Source organism: Falco punctatus (genome assembly GCF_963210335.1).
Source record: "Falco punctatus genome assembly, chromosome: 4".
Classification (NCBI taxonomy): Eukaryota; Metazoa; Chordata; class Aves; order Falconiformes; family Falconidae; genus Falco; species Falco punctatus.
Genome location: NC_137583.1, coordinates 14,065,261 through 14,086,448, shown reverse-complemented (window position 1 = coordinate 14,086,448; position 21,188 = coordinate 14,065,261). Strand labels below are relative to the sequence as shown.

The window sequence follows — 21,188 nt, the reverse complement described above, 5'->3', positions numbered from 1 at the left end:
TGCTTGCTCATTTCCTTGTTCTATTGCATCTTCTTTGCCTGTCAGGGCTGCAAGAGGGCTCGAAATTCCATGATTTTGCACTAATCCAATACAGCAGTTTCCTACCAACCCTGTCAAGGTGTTTGATGTTCTTTTATTTCCCGAGATTCCTAAAGACCCGAGTACTTACTTTGTATTAAAAAACATCAGTGTAGTGAGCAAGGTGGAAGGGGAGTGAGCTCCTAGCTGCTTACACTCCCACAGCATCTCTTCTGTTACATGACTGGAGAGGACATAACCTGCAATAATCAGAAGTCAGCATCATGCCAGAAAACAGTCATAGTGGGAGCATAGGCAGCATTTTATAGCCTGTAAGTATTGGAGAACACAGAAATCTGATGGAAAGGTGGAGGAGGAGATCCTCACTAACGTCAAGATTCACTACTGTGCAAATAACTTTTTTAATAGCAGGTACATTTAGGAAACACTTGTATACATACGTCAACCTCTAGTTGTTGAGAGTATGCTTCTGCAATATGCCTATACATCCCAGCCCAGAGAGAAATAAATATGCACTTAAACAGCTTTTAATTAATGGCTCAACTCCAATGCAGATGCTCCTAATCCAATAATATGTGAGAGCAGGCAGGCCAGTGTAACAAATCAGCTCTTGGCCCTGTGCGCAGCTTTAATCAGCACACAGTGCCAAGTGATGTATTTGGACACATGAGTAATCCTTTGATTCTCAGATATTTTTTTCCTTTGTGTAGAAGAGAAATACTATACTCCAAATACAGAGATAAACAGAAAAACAGACAGCAGTATGAACTCCAGGGCTTGTGGAATGATGAAGCACAGATCAAACAGCCAGAATGAAAACAAAAGCATTCCAAAACTCACAGTGCTACTTAGCCATCTAGCCTGTAACATCAGCTACTTTTCTGAACACAAGCAATAGCTTCTTCCCTGACATCTAATCAGATCAAAGGGAACGAAGTAATGAGAAACCAGGTTTCCGTGCTCTGAAAAATGCTGTTCTTAATCTAGTTCCCATACACAACTATGTCAAAAAACTGTCTCTTCTGGAACTGTTCCCCATACTCCTATTGCCATCATCTTCTAAGCAGCGGGCTGAGCTGCATTTGATTGCAGCGTTCAAGGCTCCGATCATGCATTGTTGTTTGGTTTTTTCTTTGACACTGACTTGGTCCTGCAGACCATATCCATCTGGCTACATGGCAACATGACAGTGTTGTATTATCTCCCAAAGTAATAATACATACTAGAGGCAAGATATATTAGTACTTCAGATGAGGAAGCTTGATTCAGATCAAGGATCAGTTGGCTTCCAGGTAAGCCGATCTCATGACACTACAAAGTCCCAACAATCTGCCTTCTAATGGGTGACAAGTAATAGAACAGTGCTTAAACAAAAGTTCTTACCAAGAGGGGAAACACGGGGCTGTACGTCCTTCAGAACTTCATGCAGCCATTCAGTGAACCGAATATAGTAGAGATCTGAGAAGATGTCATCTACTCGGCCATTTTCAAAGAGATACTGTAAGAGATTTGCAACACAGTCCAGTACAGTGGTAATGAGCATATTCCTCAGACAAGACCTTATACTAAGAGCCCACATACCTGGTTAGTCAAGCATTTTAGAGCATAGCACTGAAAGCTAATACATTCTACTTAGAAGAGTGAGAACCCTTGCACCAAGGCCAGTACAAGGTTTGTAATCTCAAGTTACTACCACGGGAATGCTAAGATAGATAGAAAGTCTTAGAAAGCAAGGCTGGTTGGATTTCACCTTTTATTTCAGGTGTGTTCACCGCAAGTTATTTCACATGACTGTCTTTTGGACACTACTTTTTCAGGTTAAGGAGATGCTCAGTTTTCCTATCAGAATTTAGCTCTGTTCCTGCAGCTTCTCCAGAAAGCACATTAACACTAGCAGCTTAGACTTCCCACACCACACAAAGCTAAGTTCTTGCCTGTTAAAGCTTCAACTACATCAAGTTTTGACATTAACAACTTCCTCAAACATCATCCAACCCTCCTGCCCCCATCAAAAAAACTAAAATGATTTATTAATCTCATCTTGATACTGAACTCAGTTATCAACAATTCTTCACAAACTTAACTCAGTAAGTGAAAATGCTGCTGTACACTCATTACATTTCATCTGGTTTTTAAGTGTTTTTTTAAAGCCAAGAGACTTCTTTCTTACGAAATTGTTGGGAAGCTTAATAGAAGCCACAGTCTCCAGTTTCATAACAGACAATCTTCCCTATACATGCTGACAACATGCACAGCTCTGCTGCACATATAGCTGTCACCCCCCTACCTTCTGAATACACAGGAAGATATAGTAGAGCACATCTGGATCGTAGGGTTCACCATCACCATTCCGAGCTTCTCGTGTCATTAAGCATAGACCATAATTCAGCTCAGCCACAGCTGAAGAGATGAGATCTTCCTGGAACCTCAGCAGCTGACGTCCTGGAAAAACAAGACAAAGCCGTATTATTTCCCAATCTTTCAGGAATGATTTCCCACATCTCCAGCTTTGCGTACTACCTCATTCTCCCAGTATAATACAGAAAGCTGAAATAAATCAAGATCGTAGGTTGTCAGATCTACTAAAAGAAAACAGGCAAGAATCCGAAAGGAAGATTCTCTGCCCTGCAACTGCATGCCTATTGCCTTTTTTACCACATCCACAATGAAATGCTGCCCTGCAGCAATAGGAAAACAGCAACTCCATGACTGCTCTATCAGCTCAGTGCGTTCACAGCCATTTTGTTTGTCCATGCACTAGCCATACAGTGCCCTATTCCACTGCTACCAGCCTAGGTGCTCAGGTTGGCTCAGCAGAGAGCTAATACCTCCCCTGGAACATGTCCTGTGGGGAGTATACAATTATTAGTACTGCAGAGTAAATCAAAATTTAAAAACAAATCACTGATGAAATGAATTTTCCAGAGTAGTAAAGAGCTATCATTTTAGTCATTCCTAATCCTACTTGAAAGGAAAGAAAGGCCGTGTTGTCATGACACATACTTCCAATAGGTGCTAGCCTATTTTGGGCTTCTTTTTCCAGCTCTGCATTCTTGGTCTGTGCCCAGCTCTTCCATACTTCAAGCCCTTCTTCTGGCTTCAGAGAGTTTGGAAGCAGAAGTTCAGGTGAAGTCTGTGGCTGCGGCTGTGGTTCAACTTCAGCAACCTGAACAGTTTGAGCCTATGAAAGAAAACATTTCAGTTTATACACGCACTTCAATATGCAACAGTTCAAAAGTGTCAAAAAGACAAAAAACAAGTAATGCTGCAATACCTCTAGCCCCAGGTTATCAGCCTTCTGCAACACCCCTCTCTAACAAGAAATAAATCCAAAGAACGCAGCTTTTGCTGTCTAACCTGAATTGCTGCTCATTTAAGATTGTTAAGTCTCTCCAATAACACTTAGTTTGAACAGACGTATCTATAACCCCTTCAGCAAATCCACACAGCTTGCAGTTTGATGCATTTAGCAGTCCTGCAGAACATCATAGGAGATTTAACAGCCACGAGCCACTCTTGCTGCAATACCATTAAGAAGCTAGCTGGTATGTTCAAAGGCAAGGATCTTCATAGGGCTAAAGTCCTCTCATCAAGATATTTCTGGTTTCCCCTCAAACACCGAAATAGATCACTATCAATTCTGAAGCCCTATTCACTCCAATGCATTTTTCTTGGCTTCAATTTACTAGTCGCAGAACCACCACTAAACTCCATCTACAACTAAAAGAATGGCCCAAGGCCCCTCTCAGACTCAGGAGCCAGACAGACTGGAAGTATACTTCGCAGCAGGACCTTAAGTCACCAAGAATTACTACCTCAAACTTATACAGGCAACAGATGGCACCTATCCAGAAAGAGCAGAGAGCCCTCCAGCTGTGCTCACTCTGCATTCTTCACTACCGTCTTCTCAATCCTATGCCACAGAAAGTCTCATGGCTACCTCAATTAAGGAGATTAACTTGAAGCTCTGCAGCTCTTAGTCAAATTCTCATTTGCACCCTGAATGTTACAGAGATAGCGATTCTTACATCAAAACAGTTCTACTTTCTCCTTCTTAAGAGCCAGCCCAAAAGGCACAGCTTTGTTATAATGAAGTTAACTTTTCCTTTGATACTGACAAGTGTCAATCAGTGAAAGTTGCTCTGACAGTACTACAGACCATGATGCAAATGGCAGAGACTTTAGTAATACCTGTACCTTACTAAGCTGAAGAGGCAAAGCCTGCAAAGTCAGCCTCAGACTGGAGCTTTCTGACTGCCTCTGGCTGGTTTTTCTTTTCACATCAGCTCTTAATAGCTCTTTGCTTATCAGCCCCTGCGTTGCCAGCAGCATCTACCACAGCTGCAGAGGGAGACTATGACAAAGAGCCCAGCTTTTATCTACGCAGATGGTGACAAAGTTTAAGCTGTCAAGCAAGCCTCTGCCTTTAAGAGGACAGGAGTCCAAGGGTGAACTGACACCTTGCTTGTCTTTGTAGAAGCTAGGACTGGGCTTCCACTCTCCTCCAGAGTGCTGCCCCATTACACTCCAGAGAGCAGAAAGCTTTCCAGAGCCAGCTAGCACTCTCAGCCCTATCTAAGGGGCAATCTTCTGCCCTGACCTCGCAAACACCTTGTCCAGTGTGAAGGCAGGCACACAGGCTGGAGTTGGTTTGCTGAGCTGGCAGTTGTTTCTTAATGGACTTACATTTTTCACAAGTAGAGTAAAGTAACTGCAACTTGCCCAGACCCCACAACAGCACAATGCCAGAGGACAGTGTGGGGCAAGCAGACAAATTCCTTCTCAGTCTCACAGTTGTGAGAGGAACAACACCCAGAAGTTTGATGTTCACCTATAGTAGCTTTATTGCCCTCTAACAGGAAGAATGCATCCCTCTTGAACCTGCTTCTATTTAGGGGTTTATGCAACACCCAGTACTCCAGAGAACTGGGATCAGAAAACTAATGCCCAAGAACTGCAGATCACTGTGCACAGGAATACACAGCATTAGTAGAAGCTTTACAAGTAACTGTCAAGGAAATTATGGAGCTAATATCTCAGGAAGGATCCCAAGAATGTGGCTCATGCTCTTAAAAGACCCTAGAATAAGTCTAAAAATCCTGTTTAGCAGAAAGGCAAAAAGTTCTATCAACTCAAGTTTGTTCAAGCAGCTGAAAGCAATGAAGTGATCTCTGAAGTACCAATATGGGGAAAAGATGAGCTAAAGAATGCTCTTTGAACATGACAAAACAAAAAAACCCAACCCTAATGAAACAAAATGCCATGCGTTACAAGACCTGTAAGCTGTAGCTTAAAGTACAGATTTATAAAAGAGGGCATCCAGCACCTGAAAATTATCTAGAGACATAGGGAACCCTTTAATCCTTTTCAGGAGGCCTTGGTGGGCTATAGCCCACAATTAACTCAGAAACAATCAGACATGACTACACAAAGTAATCCTCCTTGTCTCAGTGCTTACTGATGAAGTAGAGGGCATATATGCCTTTATAGGGCATATACGCCTTTATAAAGGCAACAGTGTTATTTATAAACTGGAAAGAATTTATAACAACATTTATGCTAGCAGACTTGGATATTTCTGCCCTCATTCCATTCAGCAAAAACAGGCTCTGACAGATCAATCACCTTCCACTTTCTGGTAACAGAAGATAAATTACATCCATTTGCACATATGAGAGGCCATTAACAGCCCTAGTTATTCAAGTTTTATAAGCCAATTCAAAATAATCTATAGCTCACAGTTAGCAACAAAGCCTTTAAAAAAACAGCAACAAATTCAGCTGCCGTATTTGCCAAGCATGATGAAGAGATGCTTACTTGCCACTGCTCAGTACTGTGCTCTTACACACCAGGCATTTACCAGGAGCAGGACACAGTGTTACAGACCTGATCCCTGAAGCCTGCTCACAACTAGTCAGATTTCAGTACTTTACTGGATCTGCTGTGGACTCCACATGCCACGTAACACAAAGTAACTGATGACTAGATGACTAGCATATTTGCACACCTTACTTGGCTGCAGTCATCCCTGCCTGTCCACTACAACACCAGAGCAGCTCAGGAGAAGACTGCAGACCTTGGAATACCTGCTATGAAAAAGCCAGCGATGAGCATGTATCTATTAATTTACACTACAACGATCAAGAACATTTTCTTTTGGGAAGTTTTGAATCCTGTAAGTATGTACCAACATTAACACATGACAGTTCTACACCTATCAGGAGTCAAATGCCCCACATCATGCCCAGGCTACTGGGACAGATTCATCTCTGCTTCCTGAATACCAGCTGTCTGCTGACACCCTCTCTCCACAACATTTGCAAATTGTTAATAAAGACTGAGACAAAGGGCAGTTTTAACTTACTGAGCAAGTGACTTGTAGCTGCTGCTGCTGCTGCCCCTGCTCCTGGGGTGTGGGCTGCTGCTGTTGCTGCTGCGGGTCCCATATGTGCACTGTCTGTGCTGTGTTCTGGTATGTCCCTGCCACAGCCTGCACTGCCACTGGAATGTGGATGTTGCCATTCATAAACTGCGCTGGAAAGAGCGAATTAGCAAGAGTCTGCACCACTTCCTCGTGAGAGTTCTTCACTACTGAAGTACTTCCCACCATCTTATCCTTGTCGTCTTCCAGCTTCACGGTAGCCAGTGTTGTTGGCGAGCCACTGACGTGGACGGCATTGTAGGCCTCCTGAGGGATGGCGATGTGGGTTATGTTTTGCTGCTGAAGGTCACCACGTGGTTGGGCAGAATAAACAGGGATGGTCCAAGTCTCTCCAGTGGGGCTAGTAATGGTCCCAGTGGCACTGTACAGGTGGGCACTGTCCACTGTCAACAAGTCTGGCCTTAAAGAGACATAACTTTGCTGCTGGCCCTGAGGAATGGCCAGCACTGTGGCAACTGGCTGCCCTGAAATAGCATACGATACAGTAATAGGCATATCCACTTTACGTTTCTTCACTGGCTGAAGGACACTAGCAGTGCTGATCCGCCGCTCTCCCTCTCGTGGGGAGCCTTGTTGAGAAGGTGGAGGTGATAGTGCCCCAACTGTCTGGATCTGTATCTGCTGGCCACCAGTAATGGCCTGTCCCGCCACAAGCTGGGCCTGGATCTGCTGGTGTTGTATGTGCTCCTCCTGGATCTCTGCAGCCTGGATCTGCTGGGCAGTCTGCACATGCTGCACTTGGATTTGAGCTGCCTGCAGCTGAGACGGGCTGGGGCTCTGAAGAGACTGACTCTGTATTGTCTGAGACGCCTGCTGCTGCGCCTGGCCTTGGATCTGCACTTGGACCTGTATTGGTTGCTCTGAAGCCTGATGGACAGTCAGCTGTGGAGAGAGCTGCTGGGCGGAGACCTGCTGCGGTGACTGCTGGACCTGGACCTGAACCTGCAATGACACCAATTCAGCGGTTAAGAGATCAGCAAGCACCAGCAATTCAGCAGGGGGGGCCACAAACAGAGATGGTCCATCACTGGAGGTCTATACTTCAGGTCTTTTATGCTCAGTTTTATGATTCCATATATTAATCCATTAGTAAAGATCTCGGGAAAATGAAACCAAGTTACTCCAGAAGTGCTTGGTTGGTAACAGCAATATGGTAGATGATGTCTTTGCTCAGCATTACACATGACCACACTTCCCAGCACAGACAGAACAGCACGAGAGCTGCATCTTCATCCTCAAAGCTCTGTGGGCTCCAGCCAACAGACTGCAACCTTGGAAGCCAAAAGGGTCTTCAGAGCTATGTGCATTACTAAAATGTTATTTCAGCACAGGCCTTGTAAATGGCAAGACTTTAAGGTCACACACATTATAATACCAAATTTATCTTGCCAAAAAATGCAGGAGCTTGCCTCATTTCTTACTATGCTCTGAAGATTGTTTTACTGCTTCCAACCCCAGTCCTCCAAAATGGTCACAGGATCACTTGCCAGTGACAGGCACCAAGAAATGTGGGTAAGCTGAAATCAGCACTTGGATCTTTCCGCATAAAGCACAGAAATATTATTTTGCAACCAATACCTAACAGTAATGCTACACAAGCAGGTGTCAACACAGAAAGTTGCAAGTCCAACCTGAATCTCTGTCATGCACTAAGAGGCAACACTGTAGCATTTATTTTTTAAACTTCAAAGAAATACTTCTGGCAGTGACAATTAAACCCAATTTTTTTTCATTATTTACATATTCCATTTAATTCCATTTATTGTCCAAATTACTCCATTGTATTTTCTAGCTCATGCACTTACACAATGCTGAAAAACATGGACAAAATATGTTAAGACTTGGATCCAAACACAGTTCCTGTTAGACTTAGGGGGGGGGGGGAAATCACACCCTTTCACACCAATGCTTATTTGCTCAGGGTCTGTCTTGCTATCTAGCAGGAGTCCAGGAGTAGACTTAAAGCTAGGAGTCAGAGGTAGCCCCCAAAACAAAGTTCAGGTCTTGACAACTTCACATTCCCAGCATCAAGCCCAGCCCCACTGGTATCTTCACTCCAAGGGCACCAAGCGAGGTCTGCTCTCCTCATCCAGACTCTACCACTTTGTTCCCCATGTTCATACAGTCACTGTGTTGCATTTGCCTTGTCCTAGAAATGATATCCCAGGTTGCCTTGATCATCTGCTTCTCCAGGCTTCCTTAACACTGTATCTTAAGGGAGGGAATTAACTACTCAACCATTCCTTTGAAATCCAACTGAGAGATGCAGAGCTTTATTAGTGGCACCTATGAGGGCCACATGAAGTTTGAAGCCAACACAGATTTATTTAGTTGAAAAACTATGACTTCCCACTCACGCTCCCTGACGCTCTTCTACCTCACTTTCTGGAGTCAGCCAAGCTAACGTAACATTTGCACGGAGATGTCACACCAACCAGCCTGACACTACCAGACAGAGCTACCACACAGGTTTGCATTGTGCAGATACACCAAATCTCATTTCCCAACATCACCTCTAAGAAGTTTTTAAAAATGTTGAGATTCATTTGTGGCCAATTAAGAGCTGCTAAGGAAAAAAGTAGGGTAGCAAAATGCACCACTTGCAGACCAGTTTTGTAAGTCACCTCCTGTTAAGAGCTAATTCCATTTCCAGGAAGAATAGGGAACTTTACAGGTTCCTGCTGGGAGCTATATGCAATATACTTTAATCCAGATGACGTGGAGTTTCTATCATTTCCTGCAAGGTAACAAGAAACATATGACCTTGTGCCAGCATGACAGTTTAAAACACCGCATCAATGAGTGATCTGATCAGGCAGTTAATTGAAAGAGATGAGGTCACCTATGGTATGCTTCTTCAGTTCTATTTGATACCTTTATCATACTGCCCTACAGCAGGAGCACTGCCTTGGGCAAATGGGCCCAAGTCCAGATCCCAGTCATTAGTTCAGTTTAAGAAAGCCAGTTTCAATTACACATCTAAGGCAAATATTTACCAAAATACCCAATTTGAAAAATCACTAATATAGTCCTAGTATTAAAGTCCTTGTTCAAAAGATTACCTGCAAGGCAAAGGCCCAAGACTGGACAAACTAAAATGCATTAATTGCACTGATACATTTTCAGTTTCACACAACAAACATTTGCTTTATCTGCTAGGATTCAAAATCACATCACAGAAAAATGTAAACGTGTCATTTATCCTGTACGACTTCTGTGTGTTTTCAGAATCTGCACAGGTTGGCCAAGAACATCTTAAAAGCATCCCCACTTCTTTCCATTAATTTCACATTACAGTTCATGTTACTGCTGTAACATATACAAAGGATTATTTTTTTTTTTTTGCTAGTCGTAAGAACTGAAAGTCCGCTCCTGTGCTGAAACAATTTTATCACTAAAGTGCAATTAGAAAGGTAATGGAATAGGTTTAAGCAAGTCATAGTCAGCAAAGGAGACATGGTCTAAGAACAGACCTGACAAGACAGCATTTTCTTCCTTCAGCTTTTATCGAGTACTTCAGTTGGAAGTGACCTACAATGATCATCTAGTCCAACTGCCTGACCGCTTCAGGGCTGACCATAAACTAAAGCATGTTATTAAGGGCATTGTCCAAATGCCTCTTAAACACTGCCAGGCTTGGAGCATCAACCATCTCTCTAGGAAGCCCGTTCCAATGTTTGGCCTCCCTAAAGAAATACTTCCCAATGTCCACTCTAAACCTCCCCTGGCACAGCTTTGAACCATTAACCATTTTAGAGGCTGAGTCTACTGGCTCTAAAAGTCACAGGCAACTTCTATCACTTTCAGCAGATGAGCAATCATGACCTGGAGCCCTATGATACTTCCCCAGGACTACACCCCAACCCCTACAACTAGGATGCCTTGCTACTGCTTTAGAGTTCACACAGTGTTACTGTTAACACACAAATAACGAGTCCAGACCTCAACAAGGTGAAGAAGTCAGACTCCAGAGTCACTGGAAGTACTCCATGCTGTGAACTGCAGACATCATGCTTCTGACTAGAAGCTGCTCCTATTTAAAAGGATACTGGAGCTCTACCTACCACAAATTACGGATCCCTTGTGAATTATTATCCATTTTTAACAACTGTATTTTGCAGTAGATCCCTCCCTACTTTCAAATAGGTTGTACCCAGGAGTGCTACAAGCACTCATTTCATATTTACGGACTGCAATCCAACCTAAGACCAGAGCTTCTTACACTGACCTCATTGCCCAACTTGCTGTCTGAGGAAAAAAAGGAGAAAGAATTACACTAAACACCAGCAGTGGTTGTTTAAAAGACTCTGTATGAAGAGGAATGCTTTAAATTAGCAGGCCAAGACAAACAGAGAGAACTTTAAATCTTCACCTTATGCTGAAGATTAAAGCAAAAACATGTTATGCTGGGAATTCCTGGGTTATACTGGTGCAAGAGGAACATGCCAAGTTACCAGTACTTAAAAACTGCATATTGCCAGAAGTTTGGATATAACAGCATGAAAAGAATCACGAGCCAGAAGGCTACCATCACACGGAGAAATGCCTTTTTACCATAAAATAGCTAGAAGTTGGACGAAGTACTAGGTGACTACAGCATCAAAAACATTCATCAAAAGCCCTACATTGTAACAGGAGGGCAGAACTAAGTTTTTAAGATCCCCTCATAGGAAATCTTCCGTCACATTAAGCTCAAAAACACATTATATCTAGAACCGAGCACATGCAAAGAGAAAATAAGTAACTCCAAGAGCATGAGAACAGCTGAAGCCTAGTTTCCAAAAAGGTTTTTTTCCCCTCATGGTTGACAGACTAACTCCAACAAACTTTCAAGCAGGATTCATAACATGTCTGCCCTCTGCAGATTCTCTGCCCCACAAGGAATCAGGCTGCAGAACTGCAGCTCTGAAACAATTAAATTGAAAGAATTCCCAAGCAAAGAAAATCTCACTATGTGGACTGACGGGATTACCTAATATTTCCTAAAATCTAACTGCAAATGAGCATGCACACCAACTCTTGCCTACATGGATTTTTTGTATCTAGCTTGCCCTAGAGCACCTGAGAAGCTCTTAAATGCCTCTTTTCACAAAAACATCTTGGTTTCTGAACCTATGTTTACATTAGCAAGTTGTAGGACACATCAAGAGCAGACCTTCAGAGCAAGACTGAAGACCTGCTAACACATACACACTATACATTCCAGAAGACTATTTCAAACTTAGGTCTAGTCTTGCTCACTAGCCAAGCTAGACAAACACCTCGACAGAACAAAACTGCATCTTATGGCTTAGTTTCATCTGAAGGGAATCTCAAGTGACAGACCCCAAACCTACAAGAGGTAAGTGGGGGCAGGTCGCAAACTTGCTTCATAAAGTATGCTCCAAATCTCCCCTGTTAGTAATGTAGGTGCACCTCAAACTTCCACGCCTGAGCAAGCCAACAGAAGTCAAACACTTGGACAAAAAGTTAGGGAGACTAGGACAAGAGCAATCCGTAATTATTTTTTAACCCAATTTAAGGAAAGATGGCTTAAAATACACTATCCTCAACAACAGCTAAAGCAACTCCAGTACTGAAAACCAACACTGTAGTAAGAAGTCCCTTCTTTATGCCGGAAAGCGTACATACAAGTACAAAACAGATCTGCAGTTCAGAGTAGGTGAAAAGACTGATCACTGAATTAGCAGGAAGTGTTGGAACTTGTTATTCAACTACTTTACAGGAAGTCCTTTGCTATCTAAGTAAACAACATCTAAGGGGAGTGCACAAGTCAGGTCTTCAGAACAACTGCCAGACAGATTCTCACTCCAGGTTTCTCCTCTGCTCATTCATCAATATCAGAGAGAATTCCACAGGCCACATTAGCCCCTGCACGCATTTGAACAGTTACAATATCAAGATTATGTTGTCAAGCTTTACACCGGGCAGAATTTAGGCCCAAGGCAGTTAAAACACGTGAACCACAGAAAACAAAACAGCTTAACTCGCAAAGAGGAGCCTACTTCCATATAGTGGTACCTTGGAAAAACCACTCAACTATAACCATTCTTTGAAGTGGCACACTCCGTGCTAGCAAATGCTAATTAATACTAGCTGCTATGCTACTATGGTACTAGGATGCTTTTCAAAGGTAAGTGAATGGCAGCCCTACCTTCAGACTAAACTTCAAAACCAAGACTGGGGCAGGGGGAAGCTGCATCCATCAGAAGTGAAGGGAAGATATATTCTGTGCAGAGCCAGAGATAAGATTTTCTTCTGAGCAACTTACAGGCACCTTTCCCTGCCTTGTGTCATTAATAATGTCCAGCTTCCTATAATGGTCTGAAGTTATAAAACAGATTGGGGGACAACTGAAAAAGCTGAACAATGAACACAAGGAACTGAGCAATTAGACAAGCACAAGCCTTACTGAAAGACATTTTACACAGGCATTTAATCATTTCCCATGCTGTTCTGCAATCTTGCTCACCTGTAGCATCCTCCCCGTAAGCCCTGTCCAAGAAGCTCTTGCCACTTGGCCATCAGGCTCTGTCTTAAGAAAAAGCTGAAACTGAGATCTTCCCCACATGCACTGTATGTATCCTAAGCAAAGATTCCTCCTGTCCTCTGCTATTTGGTTTAATTTTCTTGTGACAGAGGTGCAAAAGCTTCACTGACCTCTGCAGAAATACCATACTTGCTGGGCAAGTCAGTGCTAGCACCTCTTCTCACTAGCAACATCAATTCGACAGCCTCAATGCACAAGACCCACTAGCAACAATCTTGCCAAAAGCAGAGCTGATAAAACTCTCGCCTGACTACAGCGAAACACAGCCCTTTCCAGCCACGCCCTGATGCAGCACAGGGTATGACAACTTGACATACTAAACTCTTTCCTGAGATTGCCAATGGCACCGCTGTAATACTGGGCACAGAAGGAGCTCCAAGACACTACTTGTACTGTAGCACTGACTAGTATGTAACCCAACAGTGGCATCCACTCAGCCTTTAAAATAAACATTTGGCAACAGTTTGTTGAACCTTTTAGGCAAGAAAACCCTAAGGTGGCAGCTTCTAACAGGAAATTTATTTTGCCAGGATAAATAAAAGCAGCAAGCAGTTGCACACTGCCTTTGGCTGTTCACAGCAAGTAAAATCTAGGATGAAACCTGAGCACTGTCTATCTTTATGATCGTACGTTGTCATCAGCACTTGCAACCATGAGGTCATCTGACTGGTCATATTATTAGTCACCTTCACACCACTGTCACACTGCCAGACATAAGCATAGTCATTCAAAGAGTCTTCCACTGATTTGCAACTGGATTAGCAAGAACTAAACAGATTATCAAGTCAAGTACTGGGATGACAAAAGCTTGATCAAAAGCTAAGAGGCTGCAGCTGATGACCAAAATGTTTCATAATAGAACAGAAGTAGTAGTTTAGCAAAGTGAGCCAGCTGGATCTGGTGCACTGCTCTAGTGGAACACTGCCACACACCAAGTCACAACAAAATTCAGCTTTGTTCAGATGCTGTGCTCTGCTACTGCTGCCACAGTGACAGCCCTAAGACAAGGAAACACTAAATCATAGGCTTAACGTAAATCATGTCTCCATAAGAAACCCTGAAAGACAGGAAAACACTCTTGCAAAGGGGTAAAGACAGTCCTCCACCCCACCCTTGCAAAAAAACTTCATTCTGATCTAGCTGCTCAAATACATGCGAAATCAGTTATACTGCTGATGCACAAAAGCTGCAGCCATAGCTAGCACTAGAGGTACCACTGAAGTGTTCTGGGGGTTTGTAACATCCTGAAGTGAGCAGCAGGGTAAGCAACACAAACACTAATTATGATCTGTACTGACAGAGGTGAAAGCAGGTTATTTTAAAGCAGTCACATCAAAAATAAGGGGGAGACAGCAGACAACATTCTTTATGGAAGTTGCTGAAACTTGACTTTCAACAGATATTTTTCATATTCAGGGTGCAGGCCATTTAGTTTAAAAAACAGGAACAGGTCTCTGGCAGCAACTCTATGGTTATTTTCAAGAAGGTCAGGAGATTACTTTTCTATGAAGCATATGATACATGACCTCCCTCCCCATCTCTGTTACTAGAAGACTTGCAAGGGTCAAGCCTGAACTTTGAGCAGTCCTGAAAGGAGGCAACAGCAAAAGTAAAAAAAAAAAAAAAAAAATAAAATTCCTTCTGACTTTTACAATTGGTTTGGGGGTCTTCAAAGCTGAGGAGGCACCAAAAAAAGTCAACCTTCCTAGTTCTACTGCAAAATGAAACTTCTCCCAGAAAACACGCTAGCTGGCAGAACCAAAACCACCCTTGATCAGTTTTAATAGACTCACAGAGATCCGTGTCGGCAATACCAGAGACTACTCTTCAAAAGCCTTGCAACACATGTTACTGTAGAGCAACAGGTTACAGAAGTCCCAATTAAGCTTTCATTTACTCAACAGAGAGAGTAAATGGAGACAAGTTACCCAGTGAAAGAGGCAAGTTTGTCTTTGCTGTAGGATAAAAGCACGCAGGTGAGCTGTCAGCACTAGTCTACCGCACTGCCGCAAGTTCACACTACCCTGTCTCCAGTCGTTTGTGTCTCCATCCCCTTATTTGTTGCAGAAGAGGAGAGCTCACAACTTTATATTCATGCTCAGAAAGCAGAAAGATTCACATCTGAAGTGCTTCAGAATTACAGCTGTAGACAGGAGATCAGCTGTTTGAAGACTTACCATAAGAAAGCCTTAGTAAATGCCCTGCCACCTGTAAACTCTTCAAATTACAGAATGTGTTTAAGGACCAAAGCAGTTATCCTAAAAGTTACATGTTTTGCATTTTTTTATCTCTGGTGCTCCTTCTACTGTGCAAAGGGATAATCTACCTTGACACAACATATGCACCTTTCAGAGTTCTCTCCTGGAAGGTATCTTCCCCTTGTTCATGTAAGATGACTCCCCTGCATTTCCCCCTCACTTAAATGCCCATTCAAGAATGACAACTTTTAGAATGTTCAAGCAACATCACTTAAAGATTATGGATTGCATTTAAAAAAAAAAAAAAAAACAACCAACACTGATGGCAAGTTATATCCCACAGCCACCCTGAACAACCAGATAAAATAAGACCAGCAGAGGGTGGTGGTATTTATAGCATCTTCACACAGAGTGCAAGGCTTCAAGGAGTTGTGTACATGCCAGAACTGTCAACCATTTCTTCAATAGGTTACACCACTACATTGCTATGTATGCTACCCCTCCTACACCAGGGCTCAATGAAGGCACAGTCAAGAGAGAAATTTACTACCAAATTCCTTAAATGAAAGGGAAATAGTGCTGTTCCATATAAAGTTAATTGGCCCTGCTTCTTAAGCGCTTGCTTGTGGTTTCAAGTTAGACAGTAGCTGGCTCTGAACGTTACTCCACAGCTTAGCAAGTCACATACACACTTAGAGATGATTTAAGACACTTACCTGGACTTGCTGGGGTTGCTGAACCTGTATCTGCTGCTCTGGCTGAGTTTGCTGCTGGACACTGGTTGTCACAGGACAAGCAAGTTCAAGCAGAGACCCAGCCACCTCTGTGCTGTCTGTGTAAATGCAGTTGCCACCCTGCTGATACACCATTGTGGTGGTGGCTGTCTGCTGAAATTCCTGCAGAGCTTCTGGCCCCTTGGAAGCAAGGGAGTCCAGAAACTCCTTCATCCTGTGCTGGGGGATCGTTCGAGCCTTCACACGGATGTATTCTTCAAAGGAAATGGTGTTCTCCAGAGAATTATTCATATTGCAAGGTCCTCAGGGTTCCTTAAGGAAAGAGAAAGTAAAAGTCTTAACTACAGTACTCCTTTGACACAAAGATATTCCTAACTCCAGTAACTAATTTCTCATACCGAGTACTGTATGAAAACTAGCAAATATGCACAGCCAGATGCCCAATACAGATACTTTAGTTTTACAAGGCATCTTGTGCTACTACACGTTTCCCAGATTAACCCTCAGCAGCTCAGGGAAGTCTGAACGATAACCAGGTGTAACTGTGGCACTATTCAAAGAGCTCACTGCCACGTAAAGTCTTCTAGCCTTGTACTTCACCCAGACCAGGCAAGTCCCACAACAGACAAAATCAAGTCATGGATTTCGTTTGTTTGCAGCATGCAGCATTAGTGAGAGAAGCTTAGAAATCAATATCTGTGGCCCTGCTTTGCAGCCACAGAGGTGGAAGAACCAAGCAGTATGTTCTATCAGGCTGTGTGGTTCTATTCTAGGCAGCTAATGGGAAGCACAACGGAAGAGCAACAGATGCAGCATTCAGCCCACTGCTATCAGGAGTAGGACAGCCTTATTGATTTGAACACAGCAAGCAAAAGGAGAGTGCTGGAATTGACAGATTCCTCAAACAGCAAACTACACACATGGAAAAGCAGAGCTCTGGAAATTACAAAGGCAACAGCAACATCAGTTCTTGATGTCCTTTTAATATAGGAAGACGTTAACATGAAACATGCCATGTTTGAAGACAAAAGGGAGACAGAAAAAGAAATCAAATGATCAGAGAGGAAGTGAGAGCAAGGGGGGGCAGGAGGAACCACCACCAAAAAAAAAAAAAGATGACTCCACCTGAAAACATTAGCAAGCTCTAGGGTATACTCTGACAGCATTCTTCTCTTATTGACTTATCTTGTTTAAACCCACAAATTGTTTTGCAGTGAATATACTGGTTGTTTCTAAGGCACTAATTAGTCTTGATAAAAGATAAACAGATTTGAGCTATAACACTACCAGATACCGAGATAGTTGTGAAAAGGTGCGAAACAGCACAGAATTAGAACTAGAAGAGGTGATTCAGTACTACTAGATCAAGCTGCGAAAAGGAGGAAAGAGGGACAAACATCACTGTATGTACATTACAACTGTAGTTCTAAAGAGACCAGGTACAAAAGCAGAGCCTTTTGTTTAATTTTACCATGATTTAACAAAGCAGAACCAAGACATTGCACATGGTTGAACATAAGATTGCAATAGTGTGGGAAATTGGGAGTTAGTTCTAGCCCCACAGTAAAGCCAAAGCATATACCACAAGTCCAGCTCCAATTCCCACCAAAATCAGTGGGAGCTAGGGCAAATTCTAACAACACGTTACTGTGATGTGACAGCAGTCTAAACACACAGAAGTTTTTGTTTACACAGAGGAGGTTCATGGCTAGCACACTGGACCAGGCTCACAGGAGAAAGACCGAATGTCAAAGGTAAGTGGGAAACACACGAGGCAACTTGCACTGCATCTATAGTTTCTGGAGTTATTAAGCAACATTTGTTGCTGTACAAGATCACTACAGAAAATGTTCTTAAAACATGCATCAATGTTTAGTAAAAAACACCAGCTAATAGTGCTCACTTCACTAATCCAGCAGCTCTGTAAAAATCATCATATAGAGGCTCCTGTAGAGCCCACAGCTGGACAGAAAAACAATTCTCCTGCCTTTCAGAGATTCTGATCTGAGACATTTTCAAGCCAGCTCCTCATGATACAGCCAATAAGACTATTCACTTAGTTGCCTAGTGAGGTTTCCTCCAGAAGCCACCCAGAAGTACTCTACACGACACATTATTAACCCTTCCCCAGGTGACTGTACATTCAGGGTGAAACCAATAGAGCACAACCTTGCTAACGCATCCTCAGTGACTCACACAGGACACCAGGCATGCTCAAACACCTCTTGCATCTAATTGTAAGATGCTCCGTTACAAACTCTGAAGCTGGAAAACAGATTTTGAGCAATTAACTTGTACCCATTTTCTATTTGGAACTTGGAAATATTTGACTTCAGTACTACAGCAAGGTTTTCAGAAGAGCATTATCACTTTGCATGTCCACTCTGAGGTGCGCTAGCAGATATGGCTTTCAGAGAAAAGACTCTTCTGAGGAATAAGCTTCAAGGACACCATGCTGGGAACCCAGATGTGAGCACTACAGGTGCTCTTTGACAGCTAGCTGCTGCTGAATAGGGTGGGCTCACCTCTCAGTAAAGGTCCCATCTTCTTCCTTGCTCCTGCATGGGTACCTTATTATATTGTAACGACTTGGGGAATAACTATTTACCTTCTGTCAATCTCGTCAAGGAAGAAAAGCAAGGAGGTCAGCAGAGCCACTGTTTTCAACAGCATCTGTTAGTCCTAACTTCTACTTTTGGAACTCTCAACTCTTCTGTCAAGAGCTGCTCACAGATACACCATGCTCCTGCATAGCAGAGAACAGAAGCTACCAGAAACCCAGACACATAAGCAGCAGGCCCAAAGAGCAAGGAGATGTTCACCATCAAATCATCACCTGCCTCTTCAAATCCTCCGGAAGCAGAACAAACACAGCATTAATTTCCTAGATATAAATCCTCAACCCTGCTCAGCTGCTCCATCTTAATTAGTTCTGTTTAGCTTAAAAATCAAGAGCCTACTAGGTCAGTCTTCCCCTACCAGCAAATCTGTTTCTGTCACAAGCTGTCATAAAGAATCTCTCTTTTCCTCTCTTCTAGCATGTAACAATCTTCCTTCATGTTTGCTGGAAGTTACTACACTGAGAGCCACCAACACCTAAACCAGTGACACACTTCTCTGAGCCACTGCAGCACTTGAAGTCCCAAGCATGGATCAGAACCCCACTGCACCATTTGGTGTTTGTTCCTGCTCTGGAAGAGCAGCAGGATCTTCCTTCAGTTTTCTCTACAGCTCTCCAACTCTGGCAATCAGAAAGGAGCTGGATTAAGTTTCTCCAAGAGTTGCTCCTGTCAGTTTGAAAGCTGCTTGGGGTTAATATAAATAAAAGCACTGAACCACTCAAAAACTGCACTTCACAAAACTCTACACAGCAGCAGAAGTACCAGGTCTAGACGAAGATTCAGGAAAGTAATGCCATACTCCCAGAGATTTTATTTATTAAAACTAAACCCACCTGCATTTATGACAGAAAACCTCTTCAAGGCTCAAATGTGCATTCAGCAGGCTTTTTTAGGGCAACATATAGAGCTCGCTGCTGCAGTTGCCACTTTTACTGTTAGTTATTATAACATACTGATTTACAAACACCACTTATCCTGTAGACACACATTAGAAACAGCGAACACCCATCCCCATAGATCTCAGCAGCATATTTTTAATACTGCATTTTTAAATATATATATAAAAAAGGAGCATCCAGGCAATAAGCTTTCTCTAATAAAGGGAGATAATTCCTCTCTGTTCAGCACAACTGCATTTTTTCCAGGAAAAAAGTTCAAGAAACTCTTTGAAGATCATGAGCACATACGGTTAGTTCATAAAACTTAAGACTGAGGTTACTGAAAACACACACACAACTTGCAGCATGTGGACAATCTGGACTCACCAGTCACCATGTTGCATGTATTTCTGCTGCTCTTGTCCTGAGCTCTTAGACTTGTAACGTTCTGGAGAAGACAGAACAAAGAAGCCCTTTCCATCCCCAGTTTCTCTTTCTTTATTAAAGCCATTTTATTTTTTTATATATATATATATATTCCATTAAGAAGGGGGGGAAAAAAATCGGGAAAGAAAAATATGATCATCCACACAGCTAGCAGCTCCTACTGAAGAATTGCAAGATGCCCAATTCGTAACTATCCTATCCTTCAGCCTGATAAGTGTTAATAGGAACGAGTGTGTGAGCACATCTGTCACAGGGTGCAGAGCACTCGCACCGTGCGGTGACAGGCGCGGCACAGCCGGTGACACCGGAGTTACTGGCAGACAGAACTTAGAACAAGGCAGCAGCTGTGACCCTATCCAGAGATCCCCCCTGCTCCCCCCGCAGGTGCTCCCGGTCGAGCGGCCGCGGCCCGGCGCTGCCCCCGAGGCCCGGGAACGGCGGGAACGGCACAGCCCGCCCCGCCACCCAGCCCGGCCGGGACCAAGCTCCATATTTAGCCCCTGAGATCATCGGCCGCGGCTCGGCCTCTGCCCTCCCAAGCGGGGGGCGCGGAGCCCGCGGGGCTCCCTCCTGCGGCACGGCGGCCCCCGCCCGCCGCCAGCCCAGCGCCGCGCCGGGCGCTCCCCGCCGCCTTTGTTCCCCAGCGGGGCGGCCGGGCCCGGGCCCGCGGGAGGTGCCGTGCCGCGCCGCGCCCCCCCCCCCCACCGCCGCAGGAGCCATGTTGGGGGCTTCGCCGGGGACGGCGGCTGCCGAGGGCCGCGCCGCGCACAGGCCGCGCCTTCCGGTGCGCGCTGCCGCCGCCCGTGTGGGGAAGGGGCCGCCCCGCGGGGAAGAAGGAGGGGGGAGGGGGGAGGCGGGGACGCGCCCGGTGCGGGGGGGGGGGGGGGGGGGCGGAGGGGCAAAGAACAGGGGGGGCGCACACCACCCCCCCCGCGCGTACACGGCCCAGCTGCGCTCGTCCCCGCGGGCGGGCGGGCGCGCGCGCTCGCCAGGGCGGCCCCTCCCCCTCCCCGCCGGGCCCGCGCCGCCCCCGGAACCACCGCCGCCTCCCCCCGCGCCCGACGGGAGGCCCCGCCCGGCCCCGCCGCCGCCGCCGCGCACCCTCCCCGGCCAGGCGGCCCCGCTGCACCACGGCGCGGCCCGGCCCGGCCCTGCCTCACCCCGGCCCCGCTGCCGCCGTCGCCTCGCGCCGCCGCCGCCGCCGCCTCGGCCCCGAGTCTTTTCCCCTCACAGCTCCCTGGGCGCCATCTTACATTCAACCCCCCGCAGCCAATCAGCG

At 44.6% G+C, this 21,188-nt stretch overlaps 1 protein-coding gene across 2 annotated transcripts in view; it reads right to left on the bottom strand.

The window, feature by feature from the left end:
- QRICH1 (glutamine rich 1) overlaps positions 1 to 21,188 on the bottom strand; it is a 24,031-nt gene extending 2,843 nt beyond the window's left edge. The window contains exons 1-8 of one of the 2 annotated variants that reach the window (XM_080385627.1): positions 21,070 to 21,188; positions 19,850 to 19,910; positions 15,946 to 16,275; positions 6,404 to 7,423; positions 3,043 to 3,220; positions 2,327 to 2,481; positions 1,423 to 1,537; positions 170 to 278 (exon numbers count right to left, since the gene is read on the bottom strand). In XM_080385627.1, coding sequence (XP_080241753.1) covers positions 170 to 278; positions 1,423 to 1,537; positions 2,327 to 2,481; positions 3,043 to 3,220; positions 6,404 to 7,423; positions 15,946 to 16,254 — 1,886 coding nt within the window. In that variant the 5' untranslated portion in view covers positions 16,255 to 16,275; positions 19,850 to 19,910; positions 21,070 to 21,188. The remainder of the gene's footprint in view (positions 1 to 169; positions 279 to 1,422; positions 1,538 to 2,326; positions 2,482 to 3,042; positions 3,221 to 6,403; positions 7,424 to 15,945; positions 16,276 to 19,849; positions 19,911 to 21,069) is intronic. The other variant, XM_080385628.1, reaches the window with a different exon arrangement.